The sequence below is a fragment of the Geotrypetes seraphini genome, chromosome 2, assembly GCF_902459505.1.
Source record: "Geotrypetes seraphini chromosome 2, aGeoSer1.1, whole genome shotgun sequence".
In the NCBI taxonomy this organism is placed as follows: Eukaryota; Metazoa; Chordata; class Amphibia; order Gymnophiona; family Dermophiidae; genus Geotrypetes; species Geotrypetes seraphini.
The window spans coordinates 57,131,211-57,147,546 of NC_047085.1; the positions used below are offsets into that span (position 1 = coordinate 57,131,211).

The 16,336-nt window shown below is 40.1% G+C and overlaps 1 protein-coding gene across 3 annotated transcripts in view; it reads right to left on the reverse strand.

Annotated features, from left to right (window-relative positions):
• Positions 1–16,336, reverse strand: part of EMC2 (ER membrane protein complex subunit 2) — a 145,130-nt gene that overhangs the window by 46,927 nt on the left and 81,867 nt on the right. For all 3 annotated transcript variants that reach the window (XM_033933214.1, XM_033933216.1, XM_033933215.1), the window contains exons 4-5: positions 12,455–12,540; positions 10,682–10,739 (exon numbers count right to left, since the gene is read on the reverse strand). In XM_033933214.1, coding sequence (XP_033789105.1) covers positions 10,682–10,739; positions 12,455–12,540 — 144 coding nt within the window. The remainder of the gene's footprint in view (positions 1–10,681; positions 10,740–12,454; positions 12,541–16,336) is intronic.

A 16,336-nucleotide genomic window follows, 5' to 3' on the forward strand; every position in this document is an offset into this window, starting at 1 on the left:
TCAAGTGCAGTGCCATGTCCCAAGGTAATGTGTGTATCCTAATCATATGGTACTCTTAGAAAGGCTGGCCAAGAAACCATAAGTCCAGCTTACTTGTACTTATCAAGGCAGACAATCAGCAACTCCCAGGGCAGGTTCCAGTCAGAGTGTGGATTTACAAGAAAGAAGATTAACAAATTAAGAGCTTAATCTTTCATTCTTGTACAATCCCACACTATTCTTGGACCTGGGAGGTAGCGCAGCAGTCTCATAGAATCAGGGTGGGACTGATGAGCCTGCTGCCAGAACTGAAGAACCAAAAGTAGCATCCTGCTTGGCTGCCACATCAATCCTGTAAAAAAACTCCATAAAAGTGTGCAAGGAGGACCAGATAGCAGCTCTGCAGCCTGACTGAGGAAAAATTTTTTCGATTTGATTCACTTTTCCAGCCCAATAGGACAGTTTTTTTCCAAACACCCTAGCAGGTTTATTTTGTAGCCTCTTCACCTATCCCAGTCCCCTATGCCAGCGCTGTAATGTAAATAAAATAAACAAAAAAGAATATTCCTCTCTGTTAGGTCCTAGTTCACACGCTGTCTTAACACCAGCTCTGGCAGGATACACATTTCAAATATGGCATATTGCAATCACAAAATAGAAAATAAAATCATTTTTCTACCTTTAATTGTCTTGTCATTTTATTATTCAGATCATGTTGGTCCCAGGCTCTGTTTTTTTATTTGTCTTCTGTCAACTCGCTCACCAGGGTCTCCTGCCCATTTGACATTTTCTTCTTTTTTCGTGCTCACCATCCACCTTCCATCTCTGTACCTTCTCTTCCACTGCCATATCCAACATTTCTATTTCTTTCCCACTGTCTACCATCTCTCTCTCCCTGTCTTGTGCCGAGTCAAATCTCTCTATTCCCCTCCATGCAGCATCTCTCCCTTCCTCCCCTATGTCCAACATTTCTCCCTTCCCTCCACCATATGCAGGATATCTCTCTCTCACCCCTTTCTACTTCTGTTGCATCTCTCCCTTCCTCTCCTCCATCCCATCTCTATCAATTCTTCCTCTCTCCACCCTGTGCAGCAGCTTTCCATTCCTACCTCCCATCCCCCTATGCAACAGCTTTCCATCCCTCCCTCCCATTCCCCTGTGAAGCACCTCCCGACTGATCCCCCACCCCCTTGTGGGCCTCCTAAACCAACAGCAGCGGCGGCAGTGACCGACTCGGCAGAGGCAGCGCGGTGAACAGGCTTCTAGTGACCTACCCACCAGGGCTTCAGAGACACAAGACCTCAGAGGTATGCCAGGAGTCAGGATTCACTGAATTGGCGAGTCTGATTTTATTTATTTATTTTTTTTTGAGAAAGTGAATCTATTTAAATCGATTTGCAGAGGTGAATTGGTGAATCGATTTGAATCGGTGAATCGGGCAGCACTACTGCAAACCTCCTCAAGAGAAATCGAAGACAACTCTGCCCACGATGAGGAAACACCTCTAGTAGAATGGACCCTCACAGAAAGAGGGGGCTTCTTTCTGGCAGCAATATAGGCATATGAAATAACCATAGGGATCCATCTTGAAATGGTGGCCTTCAAAGCTAGCCTGCCCTTACGGGCAGGACCTACCAATATGAACAGGTGATCAGATATCCTAAATTCGTTCATGACTTCCAAGTGCTGTAACAAAAGTCTGTGAATATCTAGTGACCTCAGAACTCGACTATGCTTCCTAGAACCCAAGGGAGTAAACGTAGGAAGCCATACTTCCTGGTTGATGTGAAAACTAGAGACCACCTTTGGGAGAAAGGAAGGAATAGTGCACAGAAACACATGAAACTAAAACTTAGATTTGTAGAATGGGTCATCACCAATTGGAGCTCGACTCGGTTAACAATAAGTAAAAAATAATACAGAAAAGAAAAAGTAATCTAATTTAGAGGAGATTAATGACAAATTTCCAAAATATTTGGCAAAAAGGATTGTCTTTCAAAGCTTTCCGAAATAAGAAAGGACTTAAACTTCTTAGCGAAAGTAGCATGTTATTCCAGAGCTCTGTCAATTTGAAGGAGAAAGAATGGCTAAATCTCCTGATAGATTTATCTTTACTTTAAGAGAGGGAAAGGAGAATTTCAATTTTTGAGAGTTTCTAGCAAGATGAGATCTATACACACTCCAGTCCAAGGGAACAAGAGTAATGAAAAGCCCAAATAAGATCTTAAATGCAATACAAATGTAATCCAAAGAAAGATAAAGTCTGAAACTAGTAATAATAATAATAATAATAACTTTATTCTTATATACCGCCATACCCAGCGAGTTCTAGGCGGTTTACATCAATTAACAAATGATCTGCATTGACAAGCTTATTTACAACAAGTTACAAGCAGATTTACAACAAATTACAAGCAGATTTACGATAGATTACAACAATTTACAACAGTCAGCAATGAAGTTACAGCAATTTACAGTAGTCTGCAATGAAGGGAAGATGTACAACAATTTAACAGTAAACTCTGTAGGCTGAAGTTATAGCCACCAGCCTACAGCCTTGCCTATTCATCTTGACAAATTTAAAGGAGGCCTAAAAAGCTTCTTATTTAAAGACTCCTTTGCATATTGAATTCTCCTCTCTACTTTTCAAATCATTTTTTTCTATTCTTCCCTATTGCCCCCATTATTTTTTTCCTTATCTATTCTCTTTCCTATAAACCATTGTAGTTCTCCCCCCTTTCCTAGTGTTCAACGTATCTGTTTTTATGTGATTTGTCATGTTTTGTTTTTAAATGTTATTTTGTTTTTACAATTTGTTTCTCCTCTTAATTTTTACATGTGTAAAACGCTTAGTATTTGATAGGGGTTTAATGAAATTTTAAAATAAACTTGGAAAAAACTGTCTTGACGGCGAGATCCATTAAGGACACCTGCTTCAGAGGCTCCTAAGGCAGATGAGCCAGTGACAGGAGAACTATATTGAGATTCCAAATCAGACAAGGTAGCCGCTGCGGGGGATGAAGCTTTGATGCATCTCTAAGAAACCTAACAATGTCTGGATGAACGGCCAAAGAGCCTTGCAGAAGGCTTAGGACCACAACAAGAAAGACCGACAATCTGAACCCTCAGAGAGCTAACAGCCAAACCCTTTTCCAGCTCGTCCTGAAGAAATGCTAGAAACAGTGATCTTGAAGGCAAGGACAGATTCTCATTCCTCTGGACACACCAAGATTGAAAACATTTCCAAGCTTTTGCATAGGCTACCACATTTGACTTCTTTTTGCTGCGCAAGAGAGTAGCTATCGTGCCTGAAGAGTAACCTCTGTGGACTAAGGCCGCATGCTCAATAGCCAGGCCATAAGACTAAAGCAGTCTGGATCCTGAAGTGCAATCAGACTTGCATGAGGAGACGAGTATGGAAAGGAAGCCTGAGCCTCTGATCCAGCTGTAAATGAACCAGGTTGGTATACCACAGCCATCTCGGGCAGTCAGGCACCACGAGGATCATCCGACCTCTGTGTGCCTTCATCTGTCTCAGTAGATGGCCTACCATGGGCCACAGAGGGAAGACATAAAGAAGAGTCTCCAGCAGCCAGGGCTGCATCAGGTCATCCAAGCCTTCTCCTTCTGGCTCGCGATGGCAGCTAAAGAACCGATCCACCTATTTGTTGGCCGCACAGCCATAAGGTCGAACATTGGATGACCTCATTATTTCACTAAGCAGCTGAAAGCTCTCTGGGACATGGATCATTCTCCTGGATCTAGAGTTTGATGGCTGAAATAATATGCCTGAATTTTGTCCATGCCAGCTATGTGTGCTGCTGAAATCGCCAAGAGATAGTATTCTGCCCAATGCGAGAAGCTTGGCTTCCTTGCACAGAGACGTGCTCCTGGTGCCTGACATAGGCCACTGCCTTAGCATTGTCTGAGAAGACACATACTGCCTGTTCTGGAGAATTATGCTTGAAGTACAGAAGGGCAAGCTGAATCGCCTAAAGCTCCAGACAATTGATTGACCATTTCATTTCGGATGGAGACCATCTGCCCTGGACTGTCCAAGTAAAGAGCACCCCAGCTGTAAAGGCTGGCATCCATTGTTAGGATCAACCAGAAGACCCTGTGACAGAGATGGAGGACTCAGCCACCAGACTAGGCTATTCCAAGCCTCCGCCGGTCCAAGAAAGCCCGGCATGCAATGGATCCCTCTGCGGATTCCAATGGGAAAGAAACTCATCCTGTAGTGGATGTAGATGGGCCCTTGCTCAGGGAATCACATCAATTGCCACAACCATAGACCACAGGATCTGAAGTTACTGCCAGGCTGTCAGTACCGGAATCTCCAGGAAGGCCCATATCAGTTGGCAAAGCTTCTCCTGGCGCAAGGGTGCTCTTTCAAAAGTTCATCACCCACCCTAATCATTGAAGAAGCAGAACCACCTGCCGAAATGCCTGATGTTCCTTTGACTTAGCACTGATGTTACGGATGGACTTGAATTCCAAATTTTTGAAGGTGAGCTGCTACTATCACCATCATCGAAGGACAAGGCCACAAACTGGAAGTGTTAATGTAGAACATGAAACCTCAGGTTACCTCCTGCGCTTTGGAAAAATGGGGATATGAAGATAGGACTCCATCAAGTCTAGGGAATCTAGCAATTCCCCAGGAGCCACCAATGCGATCACAGGCCACACCATTTCCATCCTGAAGTGGAGAACCCTAGGGGCCAAATTGACCGCTTTGAGATCCAGGATTGGTCTCTTGTCTTCAAAGCCTCTCTTTGGCTTGATGAAAGATACTGAGTATCTCCCGGAGCCTAAGTCATGTCCAGCAACCATTGGACTGTAGCCTCCACCCTCTGGAACCCGCCGGGGAGTCCAGAAAGAGCTCTGAAAGTGCTTGATAAAACTCGAGTTTGTAGCCATCCCACAGAATATCCAGGACCCAGCAATTGGAAGTGATAGCCATCCATTCTTCCAGGAAGGCCAAAAGCTGCCCCCACAATCTGCAGAGAAGCAGCCAAGGGCTGGAGTCAGAAATAATTCTTATGGGCCAACACAGGGTTGTTCCCCATAGACTGTGGACGCCAGAGTACACCAAACCGCTGTTTGGCTGATGATAAGATCTCTGCCCTGAGGAGCCACCATAGTACTGACAGGAACATCTGGAGACATGAAAGCTAGAACGGCTAGATCTCGAGAGGACCGACGCCTGCTATTGGGCAAGGACTTGTGTTTACGGTCCTGCACACTAGCCATGAGGTCATCTAGATCTCTATCAAACAGTAATTGCCCTCTAAAAGGTAATTTACCCAGGGTCGCCTTAGGAAGATAAGTAACCAGACCACTGCCGGATCCACAATATCCTACATGCTAAAACAGAGTACGCCAAGAGCTTGTTCACCACTCTGAAAAGATCATACAAGGAATCCACCACATAATTCATACTTGAAATCGAAAAGAGGAGATCCCGTCAGGCTTAGGCTGCCTGCCATAAGATATGTATGGGCTGTTGAAAATATGAAATTAATATATTTAGATATCATTTATTAACATAAAAGAATTGATATAAGAAATAGTTACAGTTAAAACTGGAAATACATTGTGAGAAGTTTTTCAGGATCGATGATAGAAACGTGGAACTAATAAAAACTTGATTCTATTTCTGCAATTGAGCATAAATCAATTAGGTTTCTGAGATCCTTTTCCTTTCATCAAGCTGATTGTGTGTAATAGTGGAATTAGTTTTTGGGTCCGATGTTTCAGTTTGTTCCATTTTCCATCTAATTTTTGTAGTAGTGACCAGAATTGCACAGGTGCAGCCATATCATAGAGCAATACAAGAGCATTATAACATTCTCATCTTTGTTTTCCATTCCTGATCATTTCTATTTGCTTTCTTAGCCACTGCTGCACTCTGGAGGTGCATCCAAGGTAACCTAGGTACCATCAACAGTGACACCTAGATCCTTTTCCTGGACAGTGACTTCTACTGTGGAACCCTCCATCATGTATCTATAGCTCGGATCCTCTTTCCCCACATGCATCACTTTGCACTTGCTCACATTAAACGTCTTCTGCCATTTTGATGCCCAGCCTCTCAGTCTCACAAGATCCTCTTATAATTTTTCATAATCCTCTTGCACAGGGCTGCCCAAGTCCGGTCCTTGAGATCTACTGGCAGACCAGGTTTTCTGGATATCCACAATGAACATGCATGAGAGAGATTTGACTGCACTGTCTTGTTGGTATGCAAATCTCTCATGCATATTCATTGCGGATATCCAGAAAACCTGGCCTGCCAGTAGATCTCAAAGACAGGACATGGGCAGCCCTGCTCTTGCAATTTAACAACTTTGAACTTGTGTCATCAACAAATGTAATTATCTCACTAGTTATTCCCATCTCTAGATCAATAATAAATATGTTAAAAAGCAGCAGTTCCCCACTACCTAAAAAAAACAACCAACTTGTGGAAAAACAATTAATTCATCAAAACACTCATTCTCCACATAAATCAAGAAATATTAATATGGAGGAAAAGCCTCAGCACAGTCCAGAACCATTGTTCTCACAGACCTAATATATACCACCTCAAGGCATTAAAAACCTCCCTTCAATTTATATTATGGCATCTCGATATATTGTTCAAAATTCAATAAATATGGTCTTCTAAGACCAATGGTGCTTGTTGTTTGATCCCTCTACTGACGATGGCCAGCGTTCCACTAGTTAAAGCTGCTTCAGGGCAATCGGAACTAGAATGTAATTGTACTAGTGTTAAGAACACAACTTAACACTGTCCTGAAGCAGCTTTAACAGAAAGATTTTTCGAGATAAGTACCTAACCTTCCCTTCTGTTACACAAAGCACAAGAATCCTGACAATAGGTGATATACCAAAGGAGTCTCCTGACTCTAGGTGGGACAGGTGAGCCTGCCCTTACCACTGAGAACCCAAATTCAGTATTCTCTCTTACTGCTACATCCATTCTATAAAATGTCATAAATATGTAGAAAGATGACCACTTAGCTGCCCTACAACATTTCTTCAGGAGAAATTGCCAAAGTCTCCACCCACAAAGACGTTACACTTCTGGTAGAGTGCTCTTTCCCATAGACAGTGTATGTTGAAGATATAGCCATATGTATCTATTTGGCAATGGTCTCCTTGGATGCCAGCTTGCCTTGCTGAGCCGCATTTGTTAACACAAAAAGATGATCTGAAAGGCGAAAATCCAGTAATTTCAATACTTCGGTCTTTCTGGGATCCCATGGACTGAAAGCGGGTAGCTTGGCCTTTTGATTAATATGAAATGCTGAGATCAACTTCGGTAAGCACAGTTCAAATTATCACTCTAGCTTCTGTAATCTATTCTGTGGTCATGAGCATCCTTCAATACAACTCCCCACCCACTCACTCACTAGGGAGGGAAGTATACTTGGCGACTTGAGCTACCAGCGAGTACATTTTAAGATGGACGAAAAACTGCTGAAACTCAGACGCCATGGGATATAGATGTGCCATTGCTTTAGCTGCCTTTAAAGAGCCCTCTCGGGCCTCCCAATGCTCCATAATTAAAGCAATAAGGTCAGATTCAATGGAAAATATGAAATTTGCACTTGGGAAGCACTCATAATTGTGCACTGCACTGCCGCTACCAGAGGTGGTTCCAGATTCAGTTCCCTGAAAAATAATAAATGATCAGAGTAGATCAGAAACACCTTTCTCAACTCACTTGCAGAAGGGAAAAATTGAAGGTGGCTCAGTCCAAGATGGCATCGCTGTAGGGAGGGGGCAGTGATCAGCAGAAGCTCTTACCTTCCACTTGTGCTGAAGTCTTATTGGCTCTTCCCCTTTTTGTGTCTGTTGAATATGGGCAAAAGATGTGGGAAAGTTAAAAAGCCTCCCCCAGCCTCTCTAGACACCTGAGATGAGGTAGACAACACTACAGGGAGTATGGACTTCTACTGCTCCAGATCACTCCTCCCCCCCCCCCCCTCTTTTGTCCTAGCCTGCTATGGAGACGCTGGGCAGTAGCTTAGATGGGGCTTCTCTGAGCTCTGTCGAGTGATTGGCATCATCTCAGCCAGGAAACAGTTCAGGGGTGGAGCGAAATGGAATATGAGCAGCTTTCTGAAGCTATTGGGGGCTTTTTACCTTCTTAGAATGCTCTGAGCCAGGAAGAGGACCGAAAGAAGGAAGCAGCAGTAAGAGTCCTCTCGGAGAGAACTGTAAGTGATCTGATTAAGGCTCAGAGACCTTTTTCTTTTATTATATATGAAGCTGCTACAGAAAGACCAGCTGTGGTGGCATTAGAAGCACTTTGGGATGCTGTGCAGGGCATTAACACCTCTTTAAAGAAAGTATTTAATGATCATACTAAAAATATAACAGTTCTTTCAGAAGCAGTCATTGTATAAGCTCAAGCTATTGACCACTGTGCTACGAAATTAGGATTTTTAAAAAACTAAGATTCAGACTTTGGAGAGCTGTGAAACTGCCTCAATTAAAAATAAGATCTATAATAAGCATAGGTTGGAGTATTTGGAAAAACAAGTCAGAAGGCACAATTTAAGATTTTTGAACTTTCCAAAATCCCCGCTTATTTCTTCAATTGATATGGTTAAAAGATATTTTATGGAAACTTTGAAGATTCAATCTGACTCAGTTCCATCAATAACAAGAGCTCAGTATAGTGAGCCCCAGGAATGTTAATGATCCTGTTTGTCAAAGTAAGGAGAGAATGAATTTGACATCTTTGTTGGAATCTTCTTTGGAAATAGTTACACATAGAACAACTATGGTAGTAACTTTTGCTTTGGAACATGACCGCAATAGCATTTTTAAACTTTCCTTTAGATTTCTTGATGCATTGTTTTTTGGCTCAAAAATTAGAGTACTTCCTGATCTTTCTAGAGGTACACAAATGAGGCGGAAGGTCTTTTTGGTCCTTCAATCTAGGGTTTTGGCCCTGGTTGGGGGAGGGGGGCTGAATTTGTTTTCCGACTTTTGGAGGGTAATCATTTTCAATTTTTGAATCTAAACAACTGGATGATTTTCTTAAGGCTAGAGAGGATGTTAATGTAATTGTATAGGGACCTTATCATCCCTGTAAGGGATGGCTCGGGAGGGCTTTGATCTAGATATCTCTAAGGTTTAAAGTATTTCCTTTGATTATTGTGTATATCTTGGAACCATTTCTTCACTTGTGGATGATTTAATAATATCTTTTTTTTTCCAGGTCTGAATTGCATTCCTCAATGTCATGCCTTGGAGATGGAGAACATCGAGATGGACGTCAAGGTGAGTGTTGATGTCGAGGAGTACTTCTTTGAGATGAACGTTGGTGTCAACTAGAGGAATGTCTTGAATGGAATGAAGAACTATGCTTCCTAGAAGACTCTAGCCATCTTGACACTAAACATCAATGGTGAAGAGTTCAAGATCTAGTTCTCAATGGCAGCTTGGAGCTTTGCTCAGATTGGGCTGGAACAAGATGTTATTGAGGCAGGTACTTGCACTGTGTGCAATTACAGCATCCCAGCCAACTCTTTCTGTACCAGTTCTCTAATCTGGTTTTGTAGGGACGGTGCTGGTACAGAGGTAGCAATTGGTACGGAAGGCATAAGTTGTGTTGGGTGTCTTTCTTTTTAGACTTGCACATTTCTTCCTGTTCTGTAATTGTTGTTGGACAGCCAGATTTCAGGTCCTTTCTAATTCCACCCAAAACATGTCCACAACATGCCCAACTGCTATTTGGACATACTGCAATGTTGGACATCCCTTTTCTGCCTTTGTAAAATGAGGATTTGTATGCTTAAATCACATGGGACATTCATGGGCATTTTGAGACATCCATATGCTTTGAAAATAAGCACCATCATTTATAGAATACATTGTTCTTTATTTGTATTTGCTGGACTGCCATAACTGACATACAAAATTAAATAAGTAGTATACAAACTAAAAAATAGAAGGAAAGGAACTACAATAACTTGATATAGAAAGGCAGACTCAAACATACCAACAGGGCTCCAAGAAGGAAGGGGAGAGTAACACAGAAAAGATAGGGAGGAAGGTAAAAACATAGGTCACAGACCACCTTATAGGAGAGCACTAAAGCTTGAGTGAGCAACTAAGTTTTAATGGCAAATTTAAATCTGGTCAAGGAAATTTCAATGCAGACTTCAAAGGAAAGACAATTTCAAAAGACGTCATTTGGCTCACACCTGCTATTGTCAGGATTTACTAATGATAGTATTCTGATATAGTATCTTGGCACCAAGATGCAGTTAAAGAATTGGCACTATGTGCGTAGCATTGGGACATCTTGACTGAGGTTCCAATTTATATAATTGGCCTTCACAACTGTGAGCATTCCAGGTTCAAGGAAATTCCTACTGTATCGGATTACCTACAAGATGACAATTTTTTCCTTCCAACCCTTCGACAATATCACTCAGAACCAGGACTTCTTAAGGCACTCCACCAATCAGCTTTCTCCCCTCAGACTGAGTTCCATTTTACCACCATTCTGCATACTACCGTACTCAACAAAACTTTCTAATGTAGTTCTTTACCCTGGTTTTTTATAAATAATAGTAGATTAAATTTAATTGATACTGTTTTACAAGTAACCACATCTTTACTCAGAAAACTGTACAATCTAGAATTACCTCTTATGAGCAAATATTCTACTTACTGTGTTTGTTGGATCTTCCTGCAATATTCTGTCATATAGCTGGACAGCATCATCATACCTATTCCAAAAAAGAAAATTGAAACCATATCTCAAACATTTTCCAAAAGTATGTGCTCATTCTCAAAAGATTATCCATTGCTTCAACAAAAAAAAGCATCGTTATATTTTTAATTGGGAAAAAATATTAATTTTGGTTGTGGAATAGTAATTAAACATCATAAAGTATACAAATATATTAGAGTATTTGATATTTTGACATGCACAAAATAGGAAAGGAAAGACTGTCTTGAGTAAAAAAAAAAAAAAATTGATATAAATATTAATTAAAAAGGTCCAATGACAATTTGACATGTACGGCTTATGACAATGAAAGTTGTTGAGCATTGAGTGGTATTACTGAGGCCCTGTGAAGGTAATGATTTATACTGAAAGCCTGTGTAACTCGGGGTTTAAGAAGATATATACATATATGCTGATCACCCGGAGTATATTAGACCAGTGGTTACAACCCTGTCCTTAAACACTACTCCTACATCACTAGGAAGGTCCGTGCATCGTGCAGCGGAATCCACCTTAGGTTGATCAAAAACTGCTGAAAATCAAGAACCAGCATATAAAGCTTAGACATAACTTGAAAGAACCAGAAAGAGCAGCTTGGGCATCCTATTGTTCTGTAACCAGACCAAGAAGCTTTGGACGGGAAAAGAAAAAATAAAAAAAGAGGAAAGCACAGTAGAACGGTCTATGACTGAACACTGTGACATGGAAAGAGGAGATTCCTATTTTTTGCTCTTTCAGAACCTCAGCAATAAAATGGTGGACAAAACCATGCTTAAAAGATCTGCTGATAGAGGGGTGATCACCCAAATCCGAACTCTCAGGGCGACCGTGTTGACTAGTCCCAACAAGGGTATCAGCCAAATCCAAAATAACAGGAATGTTAGGAGACAAAAGCAGCATAATATCCATATGGCATAATGCAATCAAGCTCTGCCATGGCCAGACGAGAGGGCTCCTGAAAAGGGATCTCTGCCACTGGCACAACTGGTTTAGAAGAAACTGACGCACCCGCTGGCTGCATCCAACGAGCTGGGTCCGAAGAATACAGCCTGGCTTGTAGGAAGGAAAACTGATGATGTAAGAGGGGGAGGGGTTTAAGCCTCTGAAGTTTGAAGCTTCCTACAAAGTCCTGGCAGGTAGACGGAAATAACCCACTGGTCCCGGAATAAAGTGGGATTGTATAAGAAATGCAGCTTCTGTACAAACTACTGTCCTATATTTATGCAGACTGTTTTACATTTATATTATACATTTTCTTTTATGAAGTTAAATTTGGCTCTTTGGACAGCAATATTCAGCTGCACTTATCTAGATACGTGCCTCTGACCACATTATACCCATAAATTCAGAAGCATTTATGTGGTCAGTGCTCCTGAATGTCTGGTCAAATTGCCTTGGGTAATGCTGGGATAGAGTCTGCAAAAGCCAGGAATTACCTAGTTAGCAACGATTTTTAGTCCATTAACTAGGCAACTTCCAGATAAATGTGAAGACAGCAGAAAAGCCATCTTAATATGGATAGTTATCCAGAAACCGATCTGAAAATAATAGTTGACAACTACCCAAAATCCATTATTTAGCACCAGTATTCAGATATGATTTAGTGCTGAAATTCCAGGTACAAAGACCACTGAAAACCGTGATTAAAAAAAAGGTCGACCATAATAGGCTGAATTTTGAAACGCTAATTAATTTTGAAACGCTAATATTTACCTTTCCATTGCTTCAAATCTCATGCCAGTTAATCGTTTTACTCTGTGACTCCCAGGGAACTGTCTTCTCAGTTCTTGTAGACAGGACTGGGAACAAAAGTATTTTTAATCAGTTACTGGATTGTAAAATATCTTCAACCTTAACACAGTTATAAAAATTAATTGATCTAAGGTGTGCCAACTGTGCGCCAAGTTAAAGAATCATGGCATTTATGCATATGATTGGCACTATAAATTGGCAGTTAAACACACAAGTGCTAGGCACTATTCTATACATTTGGCACATATGTCCCTCAGAAATATTAACAAATTCATTCACCATAACGCTCAAACAAAACACTTTTTTCTAATTTCATCCAATGAAGACTATAAGGGAGTCCAGATTTCCACCCAGATCATAATGCTTCTGGTGGTGTTATTCTTCATTATTCCCATCATATATTCACTAATTTCTATTATATCTAATTGTGATTCAATACATATTCTTTTATCATAACTTAGCTTTTCTTTATAACTTAGCTTTTATCGCTGTGGTTTCCCCTTCCCGACACGTTTTGCTTGTCTTTATCAAGGTCGGCTGATGTAAATGGGAAAGTTTTACTTCACTTAAGTTCCCCCGACCTTGATAAAGACAAGTGAAATGCGTCGGGAAGGGGAAACCACAGCGATAAAAGCTAAGTTTGAATTTGTGTGACAGATAGGATGGGGATGAACCTGTCATGGTTTTGAAGCAAAGGCAAGCAAACTTAAAAATTACCCTTGCTTCCACAGGCAGCCAGTGTAGTTTTTTGTAAAATGGGTTTACATGGTCTGATTTCTTGAGCTCAAAAAACAAAACCCAAAGTACTTCAAATAGCCAATAAAGTCCAAAACAATATAAATAAAGAATTGGCTACAGTCCTCTCCCTTGAAGGAAATGTAGAGGCTGGGAACTTAAATAATGGACATCAGTGTGAGCCTTTATAAATGGACGAGGGACTATAGGCTCAGGCAGTGCCTCATAGATGTCTAGCACCAAACTTAATGAGGGTTGCCCCATACATCATATAGTCCATATAAATATTAACACTCAATCAGTGTACATAAAAAATAATCAGTACCTTAAAAACTTTACCATCAAGGGGGAAGACATAAATGAAACAATTATAAAAAAGTAATAAGAAGTGAGAGAATTCAGCCAGTTCACAAAAGCTAGAAGTAGAACATCTGAATTAGTTCAAATAATAAAAGATGTCATCGATGAAACGCATCCATCTCTGTACATATTGAAATTGAATATTAGTATAGTATATATTTGGACTAATTCAAATGTTCAACTTCAAGCCTTTGTGAACTGGCTTAATTCTCTCACTAGTTATTTACGTTTCACAGTGACCAGCAATAAACATTCTATTACATTTTTGGACACCACCGTCACTTTGAAGAAGGGTTTATTATCTACTAAACTTCACCATAAAACTACGGGGAAAAATAATTTTTTTAACATTCTCAAGTTGTCATCCAAGAAAGTTGAAAGCAGCTATACCTATTGGACAATTCCTGTGTATCAGGCATATATGTGCTTCAGATGAAGAGTTTAAGAAGGAAGCCAAGATTTTACAGGATAAATTCCTGGCTAGGGGATACCCTAAAAATGTTATCCATAAAGCGTATCTTAGAGTCTGGCACGCTAACAGGGATTTGATGTTGAGGAATAGCAACAATGAAGTTTCCACCAACCAAATTTATGTTTTATTTCATTCTACCCAATCTTCTGTTGTTGCAGCCAGTATTAGAGCCCACTGGCATGTTTTACAACTTCATCAAACCTTTCAGGAATATCCATGCATAGCTTTTACCAGAGGGAAAAATCTTCTAGAACATTTAGTCTCCTCTGACTTTCAACCCAAACACCATTATCAATGCATCATTCTCCCTGTGGCAGATGTTCAGTATGCAATATATCTTTCTCTGGTAACCAATGGGTCCATCCTGTCACTAAAACCATTTATCATCTTAGATCACGGACCTCTTGTGAGTCTAAGTTCGTGGTATATGTCATCTCTTGCCCATGTGGTCTTATATATGTGGGCTGTACCACTCGTAGTATCAGGACTAGATTAATTGAACACCGTAGTTGTCATAATACAGGGAAACTTACTGCTCCAATGGTGTCACACAATCACACTTACCATCATGATTTTTCACAATTGAGATAGTGCATTTTGGAACAGATTCCCATAAGTTTCAATGGGGATAAACATAGCTATCTTCTCAAACGAGAAACTTACTGGATCTTTCACTTGAGATCATATCCTCCATTGGGTCTTAATGAAAGCGTGGATAAATGCTTTACCAGTTGATTTCATTTTCATCTTTGTGTTTTTCATTTTCTGCGTATTACTTTTTCACTGAGTATTATCCTATATGGGACCTTTTCTAAATTTACACTTTTAAATCAATATTTATTGATATTTGTGTCCCTTCGATTTTTTTTTTTTGCTGACGTTATGATATCTGTGCAAGTTTATGGCTCTCGCGGGATCTCCTGGGCGTTCTTAAACTCCTGAGACGCCATTATTATTTTCTTCCCCACAGCATTTCTCTGATTTCCTTCCGTTCCGGGATATGGCGCAGACAGAATAAAAGTAATTTCTGCTGCCTTAACTTTTTTTTTTTTTTAAGTTCAAATGTTTGCTTCACATGGATCTCCGCTCCTGATGAAGGTGGCGAAACGGAGCTCTGTCGAGTGGTGACACTAATTTTTCAAGGCAACATATGTGATTTAATAAGACGCAGCTAAGTATATTTTTTTGTATATTATTAATTTTGTGATGAATTCTTACAATGGAGATGGTGCTATGAACTTTAAATTTATGGAATTTCTTGATGAACTCTTCACAACATAAGTAACGCGATAAACTTCATATTTATAAATTGTTTTTTTTATCGACTGATCTTTTCATATATATTCTTCACTTTCACATGAATTTTTTCATGTTTGCAATTTGGTAGAAATTTGGATTAATGACTTTAACATTCAAGATTTATAATATCAACTTTTATAATATAGAATTTTATAGTATCACAGTTTGAACTTTTCTAAGCACTTGCACTTTAACCATTTCATGTTCATTTTTGGCTTTTGGGAATTTACTGATGTTATTTCAAGATTTTTCATTTTCACTTCTTATTACTTTTTTATAATTGTTTCATTTTTGTCCTCCCCCTTGATGGTAAAGTTATTAAGGTATTGATTATTTTTTATGTACACTGATTGAGTGTTAATATTTATATGGACTATATGATGTATGGGGCAACCCTCATTAAGTTTGGTGCTAGACATCTATGAGGCACTGCCTGAGCCTTTAGTCCCTCGTCCATTTATAAAGACTCATACTGATGTCCATTATTTAAGTTTCAAGCCTCTACATTTCCTTCAAGGGAGAGGACTGTAGCCAATTCTTTATTTATATTATACTGATTTCTTGAGGCCATAAATGAGACGTTTGATGGTTTTCTTGAGAGATCCCAAGTATATAATATTGCAGTAGTCTAAGATACTTAAGATCAGGGATTGAATCAGCAGTCAAAAGGAAAAGAAATTGAAGTATTGTTTAATGGTACGAAGTTTCCATAGAGTGAGAAAGCATTTTTTGACTTGAGCATTAGTGTGATCTTCAAACGTCAGGCTTCGGTCCAGGGTGACACCAAGGATTTTGGTTGTGGGTTTAATTGGGTAGTCTGATCCATTTAGTCTCAAGGAAGTGTTCACGATCTTGTTATTGGGACTTGCCAGGAAAATCTTGTTTTTTTTCGGGATTCAGTTTTAGTTTGGAGTGCATAGTCCAATGTTCTACCTTGGTAAGGACGGATGAGATGAATTGTTCTGTCTCTTGGGTCA